General features: G+C 46.9%; 1 protein-coding gene across 1 annotated transcript in view; it reads left to right on the top strand.

The window, feature by feature from the left end:
* The window catches only part of WNT9A (Wnt family member 9A), a 64,101-nt gene extending 47,165 nt beyond the window's left edge, over nucleotides 1–16,936 (top strand). Inside the window, exons 3-4 of the mRNA XM_054274081.1 lie at nucleotides 3,079–3,341; nucleotides 13,603–16,936. Coding sequence (XP_054130056.1) covers nucleotides 3,079–3,341; nucleotides 13,603–14,076 — 737 coding nt within the window. The 3' untranslated portion in view covers nucleotides 14,077–16,936. The remainder of the gene's footprint in view (nucleotides 1–3,078; nucleotides 3,342–13,602) is intronic.
* The last annotated feature ends 943 nt before the right edge of the window (nucleotides 16,937–17,879 follow it).

Raw genomic sequence — 17,879 nt, 5'->3', positions numbered from 1 at the left:
CTTATATATGAAGAATGCTCACCTCCACATATATATAATATATGAATTTAGAATACTCCACTTCCAGTGGAGTATTTGCAGTGCTGAAGGTGTTTCTGGGCTGTCAGAATATTAAAATAACAAAATTTATTATTTTAACTCTCACCACTCTATGCAGTGTCCTCAGTGAATGTAGAGCTGAATCTTCTTTATTTTAGTGTCGTTTCTAGAGAGGAAAAGGTTCCTGTTCTCCTTTTCCAGGTGAGCACTAGAATGATTGGATAATTCCTACCACAATTTGGAAGTAGAACCTCAGAACCCTTGGGAGGACCAAGCCTCAGTGTCCTGGGGTGGATTTTCATCAGTCTTCCTGCTCCTGGGAGTGTTTTGGGAAGGCAGACTCTGGGAATGGCCGCATGAGTTTGCTTGGAGTGTCATGAACCTCCCAAGGAACAGTTCCAAAAATGACCTGGCAGTGTCTCTGCATGTCCTTGGTTGACACACCAGCTCACAGATATATCCACGACTGTCACCATCCACTTGTGTTATTTTTGAGTGGGGGATTTCTTGAGTCCCATCCAAAGCTGTTCTGGAATTGCATCTCAAATATGCAGTCGTTTACAGCTTCCATAGCTGGGGAATGGGCAGCTATAAATACTGCCATGTTTGCTTTTTATTTCTGGCTTTTATAATTTGGATTGAAACCGTGGGTCCCTCTGGGTGTCACTTGCCTGTCGGGGGTGTGGATGCTGTCACATCCCTGCAGGTGAGTGTGGAGGTGTAAAGAAAGGCTCTGCATGGGAGGTTTGAGGTGTAAACTGGGTATTTTTGAGTGAGATGCTGCGTTGGGTGACACATCTCTTGGTGGTGTCATCTGTCAACAATTCTGCCAGTCTGGAGCAGGACTGAGGGATTTGATTCAGGAGGAGAGGGAAGTGTGAAGAGGATTGGAAGCCTCTGCTGGGTTCTGCAGTTTGGTGTCCCCTTGGTAGCAGCTGTGGTACCTCCATGTCCGGTCCAACTCTTCATGGAGTCAAAGCTTTGGCTTTAAGGGGACCTTAAAGCTCATCCAGTTCCACCCCCTGCCATGGGCAGGCACACATTCCACTATCCCAGGCTGCTCCAAGCCCTGCCCAGCGTGGTCTTGGACACTTCCAGGGATGGGACAACTCTTGCTCAACTCTTTCCATTTTCAGGCAGAGACTGTGAGTGACACAGAGTGACAGGCACCGAGCTGGCCAGATTCCATGTGTATTCCTGAATCCTTGTGCCACCTCTGTCCATCATTCCTTGCCCTCCCCCATGCCCTCTTCACCATCAGTGATGCAAGTAGAGCTTCTTATGCTGTGAGGGAGTCAGGAGGGCACAGCCCAGGCTTTTCCCAGAGGTGCCCAGCAGTGCCACAGGAGGAACAGGCAGGAACTGGTGCCCAGGAAATTCTACCTGAACTTGAGGAAGAACTTTTTCCTGGGCAGTGACTGAGCACTGGTGTGGAGTCTCCCTCACTGGGGATATTCCAGAGCAGGATATTCCAGGATGTAATCCTGAGCCCTGTGCTGTGGGATGGCCCTGCTGGAGCAGGGAGGTGCCACCAGCTGCCCCACCGTGGTCCCTTCTGTTGCCAGCTGGGGTCTCTGTACAAATCACAAACGGGATGGAACTGCCAGGAACGTGCCTTGAGCTGATTTATTTTCCAGCATCAGTCTCATTCCATGGTTATGACAATGGGAAGATGCCAGCAGCTCACATTCTAGGCAGCAGACACAGAACTTAATGTTACAACTTATTTTATAAGTATTTTGACCAATCAAACAAAGCAAAAGCCCATTGACAGTAGTTCCATCCAACCACTATAAGCACAGGTACCTTAGTTTAAACAATGCTTGCTTATTTCGAATCCAATACCTGCTGGTAAGCCTTAAAACACAATGCACAGAGCTCCATTAGTAAGCTTAGAACTCCCTAATATCTCGCTAGATAAACTTTTCTGTAGCTTAGAGAGTTATTCTAGACAAGGGTTAAAACACAGACCATTGTTCTATTTGTCTTTACTTTTCTACTTCTTACATAATTTTTCTGCTGACCAATCTCATGGCTGCTGCTTAGCTCTAATCACAGTTCTGCTGTCTCTGAGGCCTGCCTTTTGCAGCTTTCCCAAAACCCTCTGATTTTGTGAATTCCCACACCTTCCAACCTTACCACTCTCTTACTCCATGACGCAACTCACACTCTTCTCCCGATAGGCTTTACCTCCATTTCCTGTGAGTTTTTCCTTTCTTTAATATAGGATTGATGGAGGGTAGCACGGTCGGTATGGATGGAGATGAGAGATCTCTGCAGCCAGGTTGTGGAACTTGGGGTTTATTGCAAAGGGCCTGTGTGCAGGGGCCTTTTGGAATTTGGGGTTTATTGCAAAGGGCCTGTGTGCAGGGGCCTTTTGGAATTTGGGGTTTATTGCAAAGGGCCTGGCTGCAGGGCCCTGCTGGGAGCTGCCAGCCACAGCTCGGAACAGGACTGAGAGAGGCGGAGAGAAGATGAGAGGGTAAGAGAGTAAAAGGATAAGAGAGTAAAAGGGGTAACAGTGTAAAAGGCAAGAGCTAAGAGACAAGAAGTAAAAGACGAGAGGTAAGAGCTAAGAGACAAGAGGTAAGAGAGCGAAGTTCCCATTACAATACAATAAATCTTCTGTGTTGAATATTCTGATTCTCACTAACCAATCTAGTCCAAGATACAAATCCTATAGCATTTACATACAGCCTATAAGAATCACTACATTACCATACTGTGTTACATTTTAAACCCTAAAAACTCCTCTTTGGGCCCTTCTGCCAAGCTGGCAGGGTCTACTTCGACCCTTGGGGCTACCTGCAAGCAGAGAGTGTTGTTCCATCAAAAGGGAATTACCTTCAGGCAGCCACACCATTGTTGCCCCATTGTTCAGTAACTGAGGTATCTCAAAGCTTGCTTTCATTTCATCTCACTTATAGTTTCCATATTCTCCAAATCTTTTGCCAGAAAATCATATTTGTAAGGCTTTCCTGTTTCATCTCCCCCAGCACTTTAAGCTGCAACTAGAGCCTGTCCCTGCTGTCCCTGCAGGTTTCAAGGAGACAGCCTTCCTGTACGCCATCTCCTCGGCGGGGCTGACGCACGCCATGGCCAAGGCGTGCAGCGCGGGGCGCATGGAGCGCTGCACCTGCGACGAGGCGCCCGACCTGGAGAACAGGGAGGCCTGGCAGTGGGGAGGCTGCGGGGACAACCTCAAGTACAGCAACAAGTTCGTCAAGGAGTTCCTGGGGAGGAAGCCCAACAAGGACCTGCGAGCCAGGGTGGACTTCCACAACAACCTGGTGGGCATGAAGGTGCGTTGAAGGTGCCGCGGAGTGGTGGGGTCAGGCTGCTGTGGGGTTTTGGAGGGAATTATGCTGGTTTTGGGTGTGGAATAGGAGTGTTGGAGGTGAAATGGATGGAGTGATGCTCCTCCTGGAGGAGAGAAGGCTGAGCTGTGGGATTATGCTCTGGTTTTGTCTGTGCAAAACCATCGGAGAGAGACTAGAGGGAGAGGAATGGGACTGGCCAGGTTTAGGAAATAGGAGGTGGAGACAAAGATTCTGGTTTCCCACTTGGAGGAGAGGGTTTCACACCACAAAGGGATGGAGAGGTTTACATGAGGTAGAACATGGAGGAAGGGTTTTATGCTGCCACAATACGTCCTTGAGGGACGCTTCTCTTGCAGCAGCTCAGTAAAGCATGGACAGTGTAGCATCTCCTTGGCCAGGTTTCTTTAAAACTGGCTGGAGAAACAGCTGGCAGGGAACCAGAGTGGAGAGATTAATTTCTGGCTGACCTCAGACCTAATAGCCCCGTCAGTTTTGTGTTCTGTGTCACCTAGAACACAGAAACCTCCTGTGTCACCTAGAGCGGGAGATGGTGCTTGGTTGTAGAGTCCCTTTTTCCTTTTCCCATCTTTATCCTCTCTTCCTGCTCTTTACAGCCCCTCTGAGGCTGCCTAGGGGCCTCCCTGCAGGACTGCCAGAATTCAGGAAGCATTTGGACAATGCTCTGGGACACATGGTGTGATTTTTGGGTTCGTCCTGTGCAGGGCCAGGATTTGGACTTGATGATCCCTGTGGGTCCCTTTCCAGCTCAGCATTTTCCGTGACAGATGTAAAGGACAAAGTGTCTGCGAGTGCTGGGTCATCCCAGCGAGGGGAAAAGAAGAGGCTTTCCACCTTCTCCCATAAAATGCTTGGCTGTACCTAGCCTAGAGTTGCTCCAACACGAAAATCCCTCAGATTGGCCAGCACAGGTGCTCAGGATCAGTGTTTCATTGCACCAACCTCCAATACTGCTGGGACAGAAATAGCCCTCAAGCCTTGTTATTGTCTGTGTGATTGGATGCAGGCTTGGGGCTGGGATGGGGGACCTGGGTCTCCAGTTTCCCAGGCAAATGCAGCCCAGCCAGTTGTGCATTCTAGGAATGGCCACCCCAGCTCAGTTGTTGCTGTGTCTATGTATAAAATGTCATTCCTCGCGACGGAATTGGGGCATTGGGGAATGCCACCAGCCAGGGCTGGCCAGCAAAGTGTCTCCCCCTCTCCCCACTACCAGATGCTCCTAGACAGCGCTGAGATCAGGATTAGAAATATCCTGGATTTAGCTGGTGTCTGGTTTTGGCTGACAGCTTTCCTGCTCTGGATTAAAGGGCTCAGTGTCTCTGAGCTCCTGTGGCAGCTCCCTGACGTGTCAAACAGGCTTTGCAGGATGATGGGACTTGTCTCAACCCTGGTGTTGGTTGCTCTGTCCCATCTTTTGGAGTTGAGTGTGCAGCAGATGGGATGGCAGTGGAGAAGGTGGCCCATGGAGGCTGTGATTCCATGCTGGATGTTTCTCTGAGATGTCCTGGCTCTCATTTCATTCTCCTTCCATTCCCATCTTTTAGAGTTGAGTGTGTAGCAGATGGGATGGCAGTGGAGAAGGTGGCCCATGGAGCTGTGATTCCATGCTGGATGTTTCTCTGAGGTGTCCTGGCTCTCCTTTCATTCCAGAGTCACACAACACAGTCTCATCAAAACCTCCAAGGATGGGACTTCGGCTGCCACTGGCACGTCCTTGTAGCTCCAGGGGTATCCACCAACAGTGGCAGGGCTAAAAACCTCCCAGATGGGTTTGGCTCAACTCCCAGTGTTCCCAATCCCAGGAGCTGCAGTCAGGATTGTCCATATGGCTGAGGCCACTCTTGGATTTAGGATTTGTGTCTTTAATTATCATCTGTGCTCTACACTGCACAACTCTGAGTTAAACAAACTCCAAGGATGAGCTGAGAGGTTGAACCTTCCCTTGTGTGTCCTGATCCTTGTGAGTTAGCTCCCAGGGGAAGATGCAGGACTCCCCAGCATCCTCTGCCTCCTCTTCCCTTGGCACAGTGGCACTGTGGCCACCAGCAGTGGTTTCTCAGTGTGGTATTTGCAGCTGAACAGCTGAGTAACGGTTGTGACGGTTGTCCAGACACCCAGAGCCCTCCTGGCAACCCAAGTCACAGACCTCTGCTGCAGGTCAGTGATCCACTGCTCCTATTTTCGTCCACCCACAACGTCTCTGTTGAGCTGGGATTGCTGTGTGACAGCTCTCCTTTGCCTGTTTGCAGCAGCAGTTGAAATGATTTCTCTATCTGTGCTGCTGGATATAATAATTCACTGGCCATGGCGTGGTGGAAAGCCAAGCCAAGCAGCCCAGCAGGCTCACAGCTCCACCATGGAGCCAGGCAGAGAAGGAGGGAATGTTGAGGAGGAAACTTTCAGGAGGGTGGTGGTAGAAGATCAGGAGAACACACATTTGTATGGTTAGGATATTTGGCTTTAAACCACTGGCACAATTTGGTATCACTAAGATGATGATCAGAGATGAGGACCCAGCCTGGTTTTGTGACTACAAAGTCAAAACTTGCAGTGCTTAATTCAGATTCCAGAATATTGAAACCAGTTTTACCCTCTTGATGTGGTGGATGGATTGCCTTGGCACTGCTTGCTCTCAGGTGTGGATTAATACCAGGTTTGATCTCTGCTCTTCCCCCTGTTCCCACTGCAAGTGCAGGGATGAGAGGATGGAGGCTGAGAGCACCACTGCATTCCTTGCTGAGTTTGTGGATATTTCCCTTGAGGAAGGCAGTGAGTTAAAGATGAATCTCAGCACATTTTCTGTGCCTTCAAAGAAGCTGCCCACCAACCAACTCCTTCCATAAAGACTTTGCCACTATCAAGCAGGGTTTGCTCAGTGACTGCAGCAGAATGAAACCCTTTTGGACTCACCTAGCGTGGTTATTGGAACAATAACTCATCTGGGTTTGATTTGGGGTTGATCAGAGGCAGTAGAGGGGTGCAGACAGCCTTGATTTGTGCCATTTTGGAGCTGAGCAGTTTGGAGCTGAAGTTCTTTCAGTGTGTGGATGTGTGTGTTCACTGAGGGAGTGGAGAAGTCTCTATGAGTGATACAGCACAAGCTTGGTGGTCTCTCACTGATTCTTTACGTGTCATTTCTCCCATCTCATTACTCCCAACCGTGGCAAAACATACAAATAGTCCCTTGAGACCCAGCAAAAAAAAAAAAGGACCTGTGCTGGACTGACTAATTTGGCAAGCAATCCTCTCCCCTCCTGGTCACCACACCAGTTTCTCCATGGTGTCACACCAGCAAACAATCCCTGTATTTCTGCGAGGGTGACATGATCCTATCCCGCCTAGTTTTAGTGTCTCTTGGTAGACGTTCTCATTTAATTATGAATTCACTTCTGCTTTTTTACAACCTTGATGGGCTGCCTGTAATTTTGCTGCCACCAGTGAAATAATCACTGAACATGTTGTGCCCGTGGTGGCTCACCAAGTTATATGATATGACCTCAGTGGTTAATGAAAGGGTGAGCTTGTCTAGTGTGAGGATGAGGTAATTAGACCAGGACTTCTCCAGCCTTCTCTTTATTGAAAAGCAGGAGCTCTGAATAGACCACTTATTAAAAAAGCAATTTCCCTTCCTTTGCCAGATCTACTCTCCCTCATTCAGCCATTCTTTCCGAGGGGTCTTGGGTGGAGAGGGTGTTTTGGGGGGAGAAGTCAACTGTATTAAAGCTCCATTGCCAGCAATGAAGTTTCTGAGTTATATTAAATGAAGCCCAGGCAGCCTTGCTAAAGCTCTCATCTTCTCTCCATCCTCCCCCCTTTTCCCCCTTGTACACACAAGTGCAGCCCTCTTTTGTAACCCATTAATGAAAAGGCGGAATATTAGAGCACTCAATTAGTTCCACTGGGCTTGAGTAAGTGATGTTTTAATTAAATTTGCCCAGTTTCTCAGCCAAGTATCATTAAATATGACTTTCCAACTCCCTCTCCGGAGCGTTGCTAAGTTTCTTAATCCCAGGAGTGCTGACCTCTTCCAGAGGTATGTCTGGTCAAGCATGTCTTACAGATCCAAGGGGCACAATTAAAAGGGGCTGCTGTTGCCCTAGGAAAAAAAAAATTATCATGTTCTCACTGCCTTTTCCCTTCATCCCTCCACAAACCTTTGCCTGAAGTTCATGTCTTGAGAGCTGAGTGTGTTTAATACAAAATTTCGGGGAGGTAGAGATGGAGAAGAAGAAAAGGTCTCTCTTCCAGCAGTTTCCTGCTTTGAAACTGGTTCCTTTCATGAGGAGCACAATTAAAAGGGGCTGCTGTTACCCTAGAAAAAAAATTATCATGTTCTCACTGCCTTTTTCCTTCATCCTTCCACAAACCTTTGCCTGAAGTCCATGTATAACCACAGTTGTCTTGAGTGTTTAATACAAAATTTTGGGGAGGTAGAGATGGAGAAGAAGAAAAGATCTCTCTTCAAGCAGTTTCCTGCTTTGAAACTGGTTCCTTTCATGAGGCTTCATTGTTTTTTGCACAAGATGCTTTGGTGTGTGCAGAGCAAGTGTTTCTGAAGGATCACAGAATCCTGGAATGGCTTGGGTTGGAAGGGACCCTAAAGTTCGCCTTGTCCCAAGCCCCTGTCATGGTCCTTGTCACCCTTGTAGGCTTCAAGTCCAGACCCACCCTGAGGCAGCTACACCTGGAACCGTCTGGGATGCTCTGGAGAGGATAGTGGGAGGTGCCTGGACTTTCCCTTGCTGTTGACTTGCTTATTTTGAAATTCCATCTGAGGAATGGCTTTTCCCCCCCAGGCAGCGCTGGCAGGGATCTCTCTGGAGGGCTGGAGATGCACTCTCCATATCAGGGAGATGTTTGCCCAGCTATCATCTGTCTGAGGAACTTCATGAGCTATCACATAATACGTTGTTAGAGCATGCCACCCTCTTCATTTCTGGAGCTCCGTTGGGCAGAGGGGGGAAATTGAGACCCAGAAAGATTAAGTGACTCACTAAAGGTCACACACAGGCGGAGGGAGGCACAACTCTCCTGTTGCAGAGACAGTGTTTACAAGCACTGACCATCCAGTCTCACACAGTTCCTGCTCATTAACACAGTTCCAGTCCAGTTTCAGGCTTTGCTGCACCCTCATGGTGTGTAATAATTGCTATTTTGGAGCTTAATCCACTTGGTGCATGCAAAAAACCCAGAAGACATAAAGCATCCTTCTTGGCAGTTTTTTAGGGATGTGTTTGCAGTGAGAAATGGGGCATCACATGTTTACCAAGGTACAAATCAAACCCGGCAAATAACAGCCTGAGAAGAGCTCTTAATGTACAGATCAGTTTTCAGGGCCACCACTGGTATTAATGGCTGCAGGTTATGACAGGTAGGAATGCCCAGGCGTGCTCTCTGGATTTTCCTCTCATTTCAGGCTGAGAATGGCTCAGCCAAAGCCTTTCTTAGGCCTGGAAATCAATACTCTGGAAAAAAAAAATTGCTTGCTGTGTCCCATAAGTGATTGCAGTTGGTTGTTTATGTGGAGCTTTTTTAGCATGGGAAGCATGCTAGGAATACTGAGCATGGGGAAAATACTTCTGAAGTTCTCAGTTTTAAGTAGGGTTATGTTGTTCTATGCTTAAATGTTTGTGTTTTAATACCTATGTCACTGAAATATGAATTTTTTGAAGAGGGAAGAAGGGTGATGGGAGGGGAACTGTTCTGAAAAAGCAGGTTGAGAACAGGCTGAAAAGAGGGGTTTTTTTAGCAAGGTAGAAAAAAAAAGAAAGGATGACAACTAACACTCTGTGAAACTTTTATAGTTCAGCCAGTGGCATTGGCCAGTGTGAAGGGACAAGTCTGGTCCACTGGTTGTGTGTGGGGACCATGGTTGCTGTCCAAACAAACGTTAATACTCGAGCTGAGAGAATGACTAAGCCTATTTAAATTGGAGAGGGGACAGAGAGGATTGGATTTGTGGGGAAGCATCCCAAAGCCCTTCCCAAAGCCAGGCAAGGCTTTTCCCTGGATGAGCTGCCTGTGAGGAGGCTTTGCTGCCTCCTCTCCCCCAAACCATAGCGAATGGTTTGAAGCCCTGGAGCCGCAGCCCAGCCATGACGACAGCGGAGCAATGAGCGCGAAATTCCCACGGCCGGGTGTCCGCCCTGGGCTGCTGCTGCCCAGACAAGAGTTGTCTGAAAAAAAAAAAAAAAACCAAAAAAAAAAAAACCACTGCCAGAGCCCCGTGACCCAGCTGGGAATGAATGGGAATCCTGTCCTCGGCGTTTCAGCTAAAACACTGAGAAATTGTGTGTTGCAGCATGTCTGAGACTGATCATGACGGGGGCACTCAGTCTGAGCTTCGCGGCGCACCATTGTTGGGAGGAAGGATTACATGTTGCATAGCAATGCTCTGCTGTGATCCCTTTTCCCCATGTAAAGCCAGTTGGGAAGGCAGTCCAGCAGAGCTATCTGGTTTCCTCCGAGCTGGAAAACCCCAAGAAAAACGGTTCTGTCTTGCTTTGTGTTTCCCTCATTCTGATTTTGTCAGTATTGGGTGTTCTCACGGCAAGATCAGTGGGAATTTGTGTTCCTAAGTCAAGCTAAAAATCCTTATTTTCCTCCCAAATTGTTCTGTTTGATACTGCCAGACCAGGTGGTTGTTCAGAGGAGAGTGCGAGGACAGAATTCCCGTGTGTGATGCCATCCCTGACCCACTACTTGTCTTTGTTTGGCTTTGTTTTCATGGTAGGAGCTCTCTACAGCACACAGTACAAAAAGGATGCTCCTTGTTGCTGCTACTCCTGAGTTACTACAACTCTGCTGCTGTGTGGTATCTGTGGAGTTGGGGCCACGGGCAGCATGAAATATTTTGTGTCTTGGATGGAAGCTGAGCCATTCTGCTTCACATCTGTGACAAAGGTGCAGGTGGCCACATCCTTGGTGTGGATGAAGTGATTATTCAGTAGTGAGCTCAGAACAGGTTCAGGTCTGTGTAGGATGGCGGTAAATCAGGTTCTGAACTGATGATGAGCCTTAAAAAGAAAGCAGGAGCTGCTACAGCTCCTGAAATATGATTTTATATGGTAAAACCTTACTCTTCCTCATCTAACTAAGAGTTCTTTGGCAATAAAAACTGTGTTTTTCTATCCTGGAAGAAGGATAGAAGACCTTCGAGTTTGAAAGCACGATCCAGACATTTGTCCCAGGATCCAGCCAGCAAAGCTTTCTCCAAGCAACCTGCTGACTTGGATCAGTCTTGCTGTGCTTCCTGAAGAAATGAGGTGGATTTAAGTGTCTCTGACAGGAGCTTGCACCAAGAGGAGGAAAGGTCGTTGTGGAAGCTGGGGAGCGGGACGGGAACCAGAAGGGCTTTGCCAAGATTCATTTTGGCTCGTGGGTGGCTGGGGCTGCAGGCAGCAGTTCCCCATCACGCAGCGCCTCGAGGAGCTGCAGCGTGACTGACAGCAGCAGGGGAGGCTGCCTGGGCAGGGAATTTTTCTAGGATTTTCACTCTTGCTGCCTCGTAACATTCTTGAGCCCTTCCCGGTCCTTCCAGGAGAAGCTTTACGGGGTGGCCGGGATGCACCGCGCTTGCACGGCAGCCACAGGAAAATTCACATGCTGGATTTCATGAGCTGCTGCATTCATGGGGACAGGGACAATGGAAACCTTTTATGCTTTGGTCCACCAAAGCTGTCCCTTGCTTAACATGGAGCTAGAAGCGAGTCTGGAAAATCCAGACTGGAGTTCATGTGAAACTTTGAACCCAGATGAGGAGAATGGAATTAATCTACCCAAATACACTTATTAGTACCCCTTGAGGGACCTTTATGCTGGTGGAGGGACAGCTGGTGTGATGAGAATGTTTTAAAGCACCTCAGTTAGTGCTATTTGGAGATATTTAAACACCTGAGTTTGGCCCAGAGGGTGGGATTCTGCTCACAGAATGCCCTGAACTGAGGTGCCTCTGTGTGGGCTGGGTCCCCAGGCTCCTGTTGGTGATAGAGATGTGCTCAGCTGTCAGTGGAGCCTGGAGAGCTGTTCAGTGGAGCAGGTGTTTGCCTCACTGCAGCTCCTGCCCTGCTCTGGCTGCCCTGACTGCGATGAGAGTTCTGAGGTGTTTCTCAGACCGAGGTGTTTAAACTCGAGTGTTTGCCTTGGTGAGATCAGCCCTGGCTGGCTGATGTGATTCAAGTGCGTAAACCTACATACTTACACCTGACTGAAGGTCCTGTGCCATCAGCCAGCTGCCAATCCATCAGGATCAGGTTTTCCAACACGTGTTGGGCTGTATCCACCGGCCCCACGTGGACGCCTTGGCTGCAGCGCTCCTGCAACGTCAGCACTCCCGCTGAGCTCCAGAGAGGTGGCTCCTGACAAGAACAGCCCCGAGTCCAGGTTCCCTTCCTGAGTTTCATGACCCTGTCTTGTTCAATCAGCTCCAAGCCCAGGAGCAGGACTGCAAGCTGAGCCAGTTCCTGTTGGTTTCTTGCTTTCCCAACTCCTGGGCAATGGGGGTTGTCTCCTTTTCCAGGTGGACCAGATGCAAATGCGCTGGGGGAGGAGGAAAGATTGAGGAAAGCCTGAAGTGATGAATGACTGCAGTGTGCAGCCCTTTCCCAAGTATCCCAGCAATTTCTGCCCGCTTTGCTGATGGTGTGGGCGTGAAATCAGGTGGAGGAGCTTTGTTTCACACGAACTCAGCTCTCACTTCTGGACAAGCAGCGAAACGGGACTTTACACCAGGGAGGGGACGGGTGCGGGTTGGGGTTTTCCCCCCTCCCCCTCGGTGTTGAAATGTGTTCTGCACGCTCTTGTCTGACATTGTGGGATTTCTTGTGGACTTGGCGAGACACTTTGGCACACAAAGCGTGACAGGCCTTACCCAAGGCATCCCAGCTGAGCGCTATAACCAGCAACACATCTCCCCCTGTAACCCGTCACCGCTCCGAATGCTACTGTGTATTATTGGATTGCGCTTGCAAAGGTCTTTGGCTGTCACAGGAATGAAGTGTGACCATTGGACAGGCTCTGCTGAAGGCTGCATTATGCATATTGTCTTTCTAAAAATGTTTCTGGAATATCACAATTGGGCCAGGCCCCAATTCCAAGTCCATGACCTATTGCACGGTTGCACATGGGGTTCAGCAGGATTTGTGCAGCCAAATAATTAAGAACCGGATGGTCAGGAAATGGACTGCAGCCAGTCCTCTGCTGTCAGGAGGCCACAGCAGAGCCAGATGCCATCATGGGCATGGGGGGAGGTTGTTTTCTTCTTTTTTAGGTACCGTAGATGCCCAAAGGAAGGGCACTTTCAACAGTACTTTGGTCCCTTGTCAGGACCCAGCTTTGTCAAACAAACTCTGTCCTCACCTGCTGATTTAAGGGGTGGTTGTATCTTACCCATTTAAAGTCAACAGAATCTAATTTTGGGGAAGGGGCAGGGTGGGAGAATTAGAAATACAAATTTGTGTTTATAATCTTTGGGCAAAATGTGGGGTATCTGTGGCTGTCCAAATAACATCTCTGCTCATGTGTTGCCCATGGAGGTACCCCAGGTAAATCTCTCTCTGGAGAAGCAGAGCTGGAGCATTCCAATGCTGTTTCTAAGTAGATGGATGTTGTTTTGTGCCATGAAACTTCTTTATTGCATTGATTTGAAAAGAATTGGATCCTTTGTTTGACATCAGTCAATTGATGATGCTAAACTAAGATTGCTTCTTCTTGTACTTGGGTTTGGGGTCCTGTGGTATGGAGAAGGTTCCTATCATCCACATTTCTGTTCTGGAGCATGTGCCACCCCACCTCTTTCTGTTTCTTCCACTTTTATATCTTACCTACTTATTACTAACAAAGATAGATAGGTCTTAAAATATGTATTAATCTCTTAGTTGTATCACAATTTCAGATCTCTATCTACACAATGAGTGGCAGCACTGGACAATCTTTGTGCACCTTTCTACTATCTTTAATTAGCCAATTAAGCAAAGTTTTTGCAGGTGAATGTCATACTCTGGGAACTGAGATCCTTTTGAAGTATTTCCTGTAGGATGTGTTTTGAATGTCGTACTCTGGGAACCGAGATATTTTTGAAGTATTTCTTGTAGGATGCGTTTTCTGTCTGATTGCAACAGATGTATTGTCATCAACTTAGTGTCCCTGAAGCATCTTCTAGAAAATATCATGTTTTACTTGATGCTTTGATGATTGATTCTCTTTGGGGCCGTGTGTGTGTCTGCAGGTCATCAAAGCCGGCGTGGAGACCACCTGCAAATGCCACGGCGTGTCCGGCTCCTGCACCGTCCGGACGTGCTGGAGACAGCTCTCCCCCTTCCACGAGATCGGCAAGCAGCTGAAGCAGAAGTACGAGACCTCGCTCAAGGTGGGCAGCACCACCAACGAGGCCACGGGGGAAGGCGACATTTCCCCCCCTAAAAAATCCATCCCCGGCCACAGCGATCAAATCCCAAGGACTACGGACCTCGTCTACATTGACGACTCCCCGAGCTTCTGCCTGATGAGTCGCTATTCCCCCGGCACGTCGGGACGGAAGTGTTACAAGGACAAGAACTGCGACAGCATCTGCTGCGGCCGGGGCCACAACACGCAGAGCCGGGTGGTGACGCGCCCGTGCCAGTGCCAGGTGCGTTGGTGCTGCTACGTGGAGTGCAAGCAGTGCACCCAGAGGGAGGAGGTTTACACCTGCAAGGACTGACACGACCCACGGCTTCTGCTGCACTTGGGCCAGCTTGGAGAACTGCCTATGGAGACAAACAGGGTTTGATTGACCTTCTGGCATCTGGAAGCTATGTTGAGACATAAGCACTTTGTAGGGTACAGGTGACCCAGCTGTGTTGCTGTTTTGTTTTGGGGTTTTTTTTGGGTTTTTTTTTTGGTTTTTTTTTTTTTGTTTTTGTTTTGTTTATCCTGTAGACTGAATTTTCATGAGGTCCAACCATGTGGAAAAAAGTGCCTGTCACACTGGGGTTAGACACCAGTTGACCTTCACCTTTGTCGTCTATGTAGTTTGACGGATCATTTCTCCTTGGAACGTTGTTTCAGCCATCCTCCATGAACTCCTGGGCTAAGAGATTCCCTTTGGCATGAATATCCTGTACTTCATTATTCCTGGAGCTCACCCAGCTGCTCAGAGAGCTGAGCAGATACAAAAGATCTTTCTGCTTCGAGTGCGGTCGTGCTGGAAGCGGACATTTATTTCTCCTAAAGCTCAAGAGGGATTTGTAGGGAATGATGGGTTCTTCCAGTGGAGTTTCTGCACATGGAGCAAACCAGGCTCTGACAAAGAGACCCACTGGGAGCATCAGCTCTTCAATGACAGTTCCCTGTCCGCGTGCATTGTCATCAGTACAGCTCGTAAACGTTGGGTCCACCACGCTGCAGACGGAAATAGATCCAAGAAAGAGGTTGGGAAGACAGCAGAACACCAGATGTGCCTGTCCCCTTCAGTCCAATCCCATTCTTTATTTAAAACGATTCACCCAAATGCAGGCTCTTTAGCACTATCGCTGTCTTCAATTGAAATTTTTTTTTTAAACCACTAGATACTTTTGTTTCATTTTCACTTGGCGCATGGTTTATTTTTTTCTCCTCTTCCCACCTCTTGCTGATGGAGGTCAACCTGTGGTAACTGCTTCAGAAATCCCAACTGGAACTCGTTGAATTGAATTTGGACGTGTTTCTCTTGAGTGGGACAAGAGGAATCCGAGTGCCTCTTGGAACCCGGGGCTGTCTTGCCTTGTGGAGCAGCCGTTTTGGCCTGGATCAGACCTCTGGAGGAGCTGACTTTTCTTTCCTAGGTCATCATTCCATTTACTCTAAACCATGGCAGTGGTACATGACACAAGCTGTATGTAAACCCTACGACCTTAAGGTGATTTTGGTTTGTTTTTTTTTAACCACTAGATCGAGAACTGTACTTTAAAAAACACACCTGCTAAATCCTAACAAACTTATGGATTTGGAATAACCAATTGACACAGAGACAACCTGAGAGAAGCCAGAAATTTGACTGCAGGGGTTGATCACTCCAACGCTGTGAAACACATGACAACCTCCAGCATTTATTTGCTTGGAAGAGGAGATTTACAATCCAGGACTTGGCATGCCAATGTTCTTCATATAAAAGTGGATTGGAGGCAGCCAGCAAATTGCCTGAATGAAGACTTCTAAGGAAAAAATGGGGAGCAGAGCGTGTTTTGTTTGAATTTTGGTAGCAATTTTTCATTGTCCAGTAGTAGAAATTTCCACCAAGTTTCTATAAGCCATTGATCTGGTGTTCAAAAGACAAGATTCTCAAACATTAGTAAAAATTAGTAAAAAAAAAAAAAGAGAGTAATTCCCCAAGATAAACCATTATTTTTCAAAGTCTTTTTTTCCTTATTTAATTTTTCCCCCTTAATTGTAGCCACTAATATTTAAGCTGTTCATATGCATCTACTGGGAAGAGAAAAGATAGATTTGGGGTTTTATTAGTAACAAATACCTGCAGTCCAGCCTGGCTCGTTGGTATCAAATCTTGAGGAGGGGGGAGTGGGAGGGGCAGAGTGTTGCTGTTTAATAGCACCATGGCTCTGCAGAGTGAAGCAAAATGTCTCTTTTTTTGGTGTTTCCTTATTTGCTGTACAATTCTGGAGGTTGGGATAATGCTGGAGGAGTGAAAGTGGAATCCACATGTGGAATTCCCACCTTCCACCCCAGCAAAGCACCAGGAAGGACTCACAGCTTTTGGGAAATTCACCCCTGAGCAGTTTATCTAATGGTTTAAAAAATAAATTGCCTAGAAACCTATTATTCAGTGTGTATATATAGATATATATGCACACCTTGACACATAAATATATATATATATATATAAATATTGAACATTTATTTATTGTAAAGCCCTTCAGAAGGACCTTCTTATGGTTTCAATGTGGTATTATGTTAAATTCTCTTTCTCCCTCTGTCTCTCTCTCTCACACATATGTGCAAACTCACTGTTACATTTTTGTGTGTTCTAGAATAGCTCTTCCCCTTCAAAGTAAAACCAGATCCAAACCTGCTCAAAACAGGAACTTTGGGGTCTGAATTACTATTTCTGGCTCCATTCTTTCTTTTTTTTTTTATTTTAAATGTGTTCTTAATTAAAGGATGGGCCGCAATTTATGTGCATTATTATTATTATTATTATTAATTATTATTATTATTATTGTTATATTTAAACCATGGGCCTCATTTTCCTCCTTTTCACTGGTGTCTCTGTCTCTGTTGACCTCGCTGGAGTAACTCCACATTGCACTGGTGTGAGAGGAGAATGAGTCCCTAGAAGCAGAAGAGAGGGGAGTGTTTGCATGGATATCCTGGCCAAAAAAAATTCCAGGATGGGATGGGATGGGGTAGGGAAGCTTGGTGTGTTCAGCAGTGTGGGGGAGAGAGAGATGGGTGGGAAATCAGACAGATTGTCCAAGCTTGTCTAGAAGGAAGCAGCAAAGAGTGAATGAACTACTGAGTGAAAGAGCTCTTCTGTGTATTATAACTCACGCACTGAAGCCTGGATGCTTTCTGTAAGTATTTAAAAAAAAAGAAAAAAGACAAAAAAGAAAAAAAAAAAGACAAAAAATAGTTACAAAAAAATTAATAACAAGAAAAAAAAAACCACCACAAATTGTATTTATGTTCATGTGGATATAGTACTTGCCTGTTATATATTGTAAATAGCAAGGTTTATTCTCCTGTGGTTAAAAAAAAAATTATAAATAACTAAATAGTAGCGAGGCACATGTGTTAAATGTATAGGCAGTGTATAAAATATACTAACACTCTGAAATCAGGAGAACTTGTCTTCTTGGCCTTTTGACCTAGGGTGGTAAAACAAATGTGGGTTACTTTTCTTCTCCCCCCTGCACCACGCTGTGGGTGTGTTTTGGGTGGGGGGTCTTTAGTTCCAGCATTTTCCAATGTTTGCCTTATCATTGAAGAAGGAATTGGAGCAAAAGCCTCCTTTTGGAAAAATCCAGTGGAGCTTAAGTAGGAGCTGGGAGAAAATCTGTCAAACCATCTCAAAACCCTTTGGAGTGCTAGGCCTGGGTTTTCTGATGGTGAGAGATGTGTTGAAATTGAATTAACTCATGGAGCATGAGTCCTACTCCATCCTCAACTCTGGAAAACCCTAAATAAGAGACTGGGAACTCCTGTATAAAACACTGGGGAGTGTCCTGTAAAACCCTTTTTGTCCCAGCTGGATTAAACTGGATTTTTCCAGAGAGGCTGATTCTGCCACCACACCATTGGATCTCCAGTGCAATTCAGTGTAATTGCTCGGCTTTGTAAAACTACTTCAACGGTGGATTTGGGTCCCTGAACTTTTTCATGGTATCATTTCATATATATATATAAATATTAAAAAAAAAAGTGCAAAGCAACTTTCCCCCTTTTTATTATCCCCAGAGAAACAGGATTTTGCTCAGATGTAACTGGAGAAGGACAGATGGGTGGAGGGGAGACCTCTGGTTCCTGACC

The sequence above is a fragment of the Melozone crissalis genome, unplaced genomic scaffold (assembly GCF_028551555.1).
Source record: "Melozone crissalis strain CALT ecotype California unplaced genomic scaffold, PUWL_Pcris_2 ptg000016l_1, whole genome shotgun sequence".
NCBI lineage: Eukaryota > Metazoa > Chordata > Aves > Passeriformes > Passerellidae > Melozone > Melozone crissalis.
This window is presented reverse-complemented; position numbering and strand designations above follow the sequence as displayed.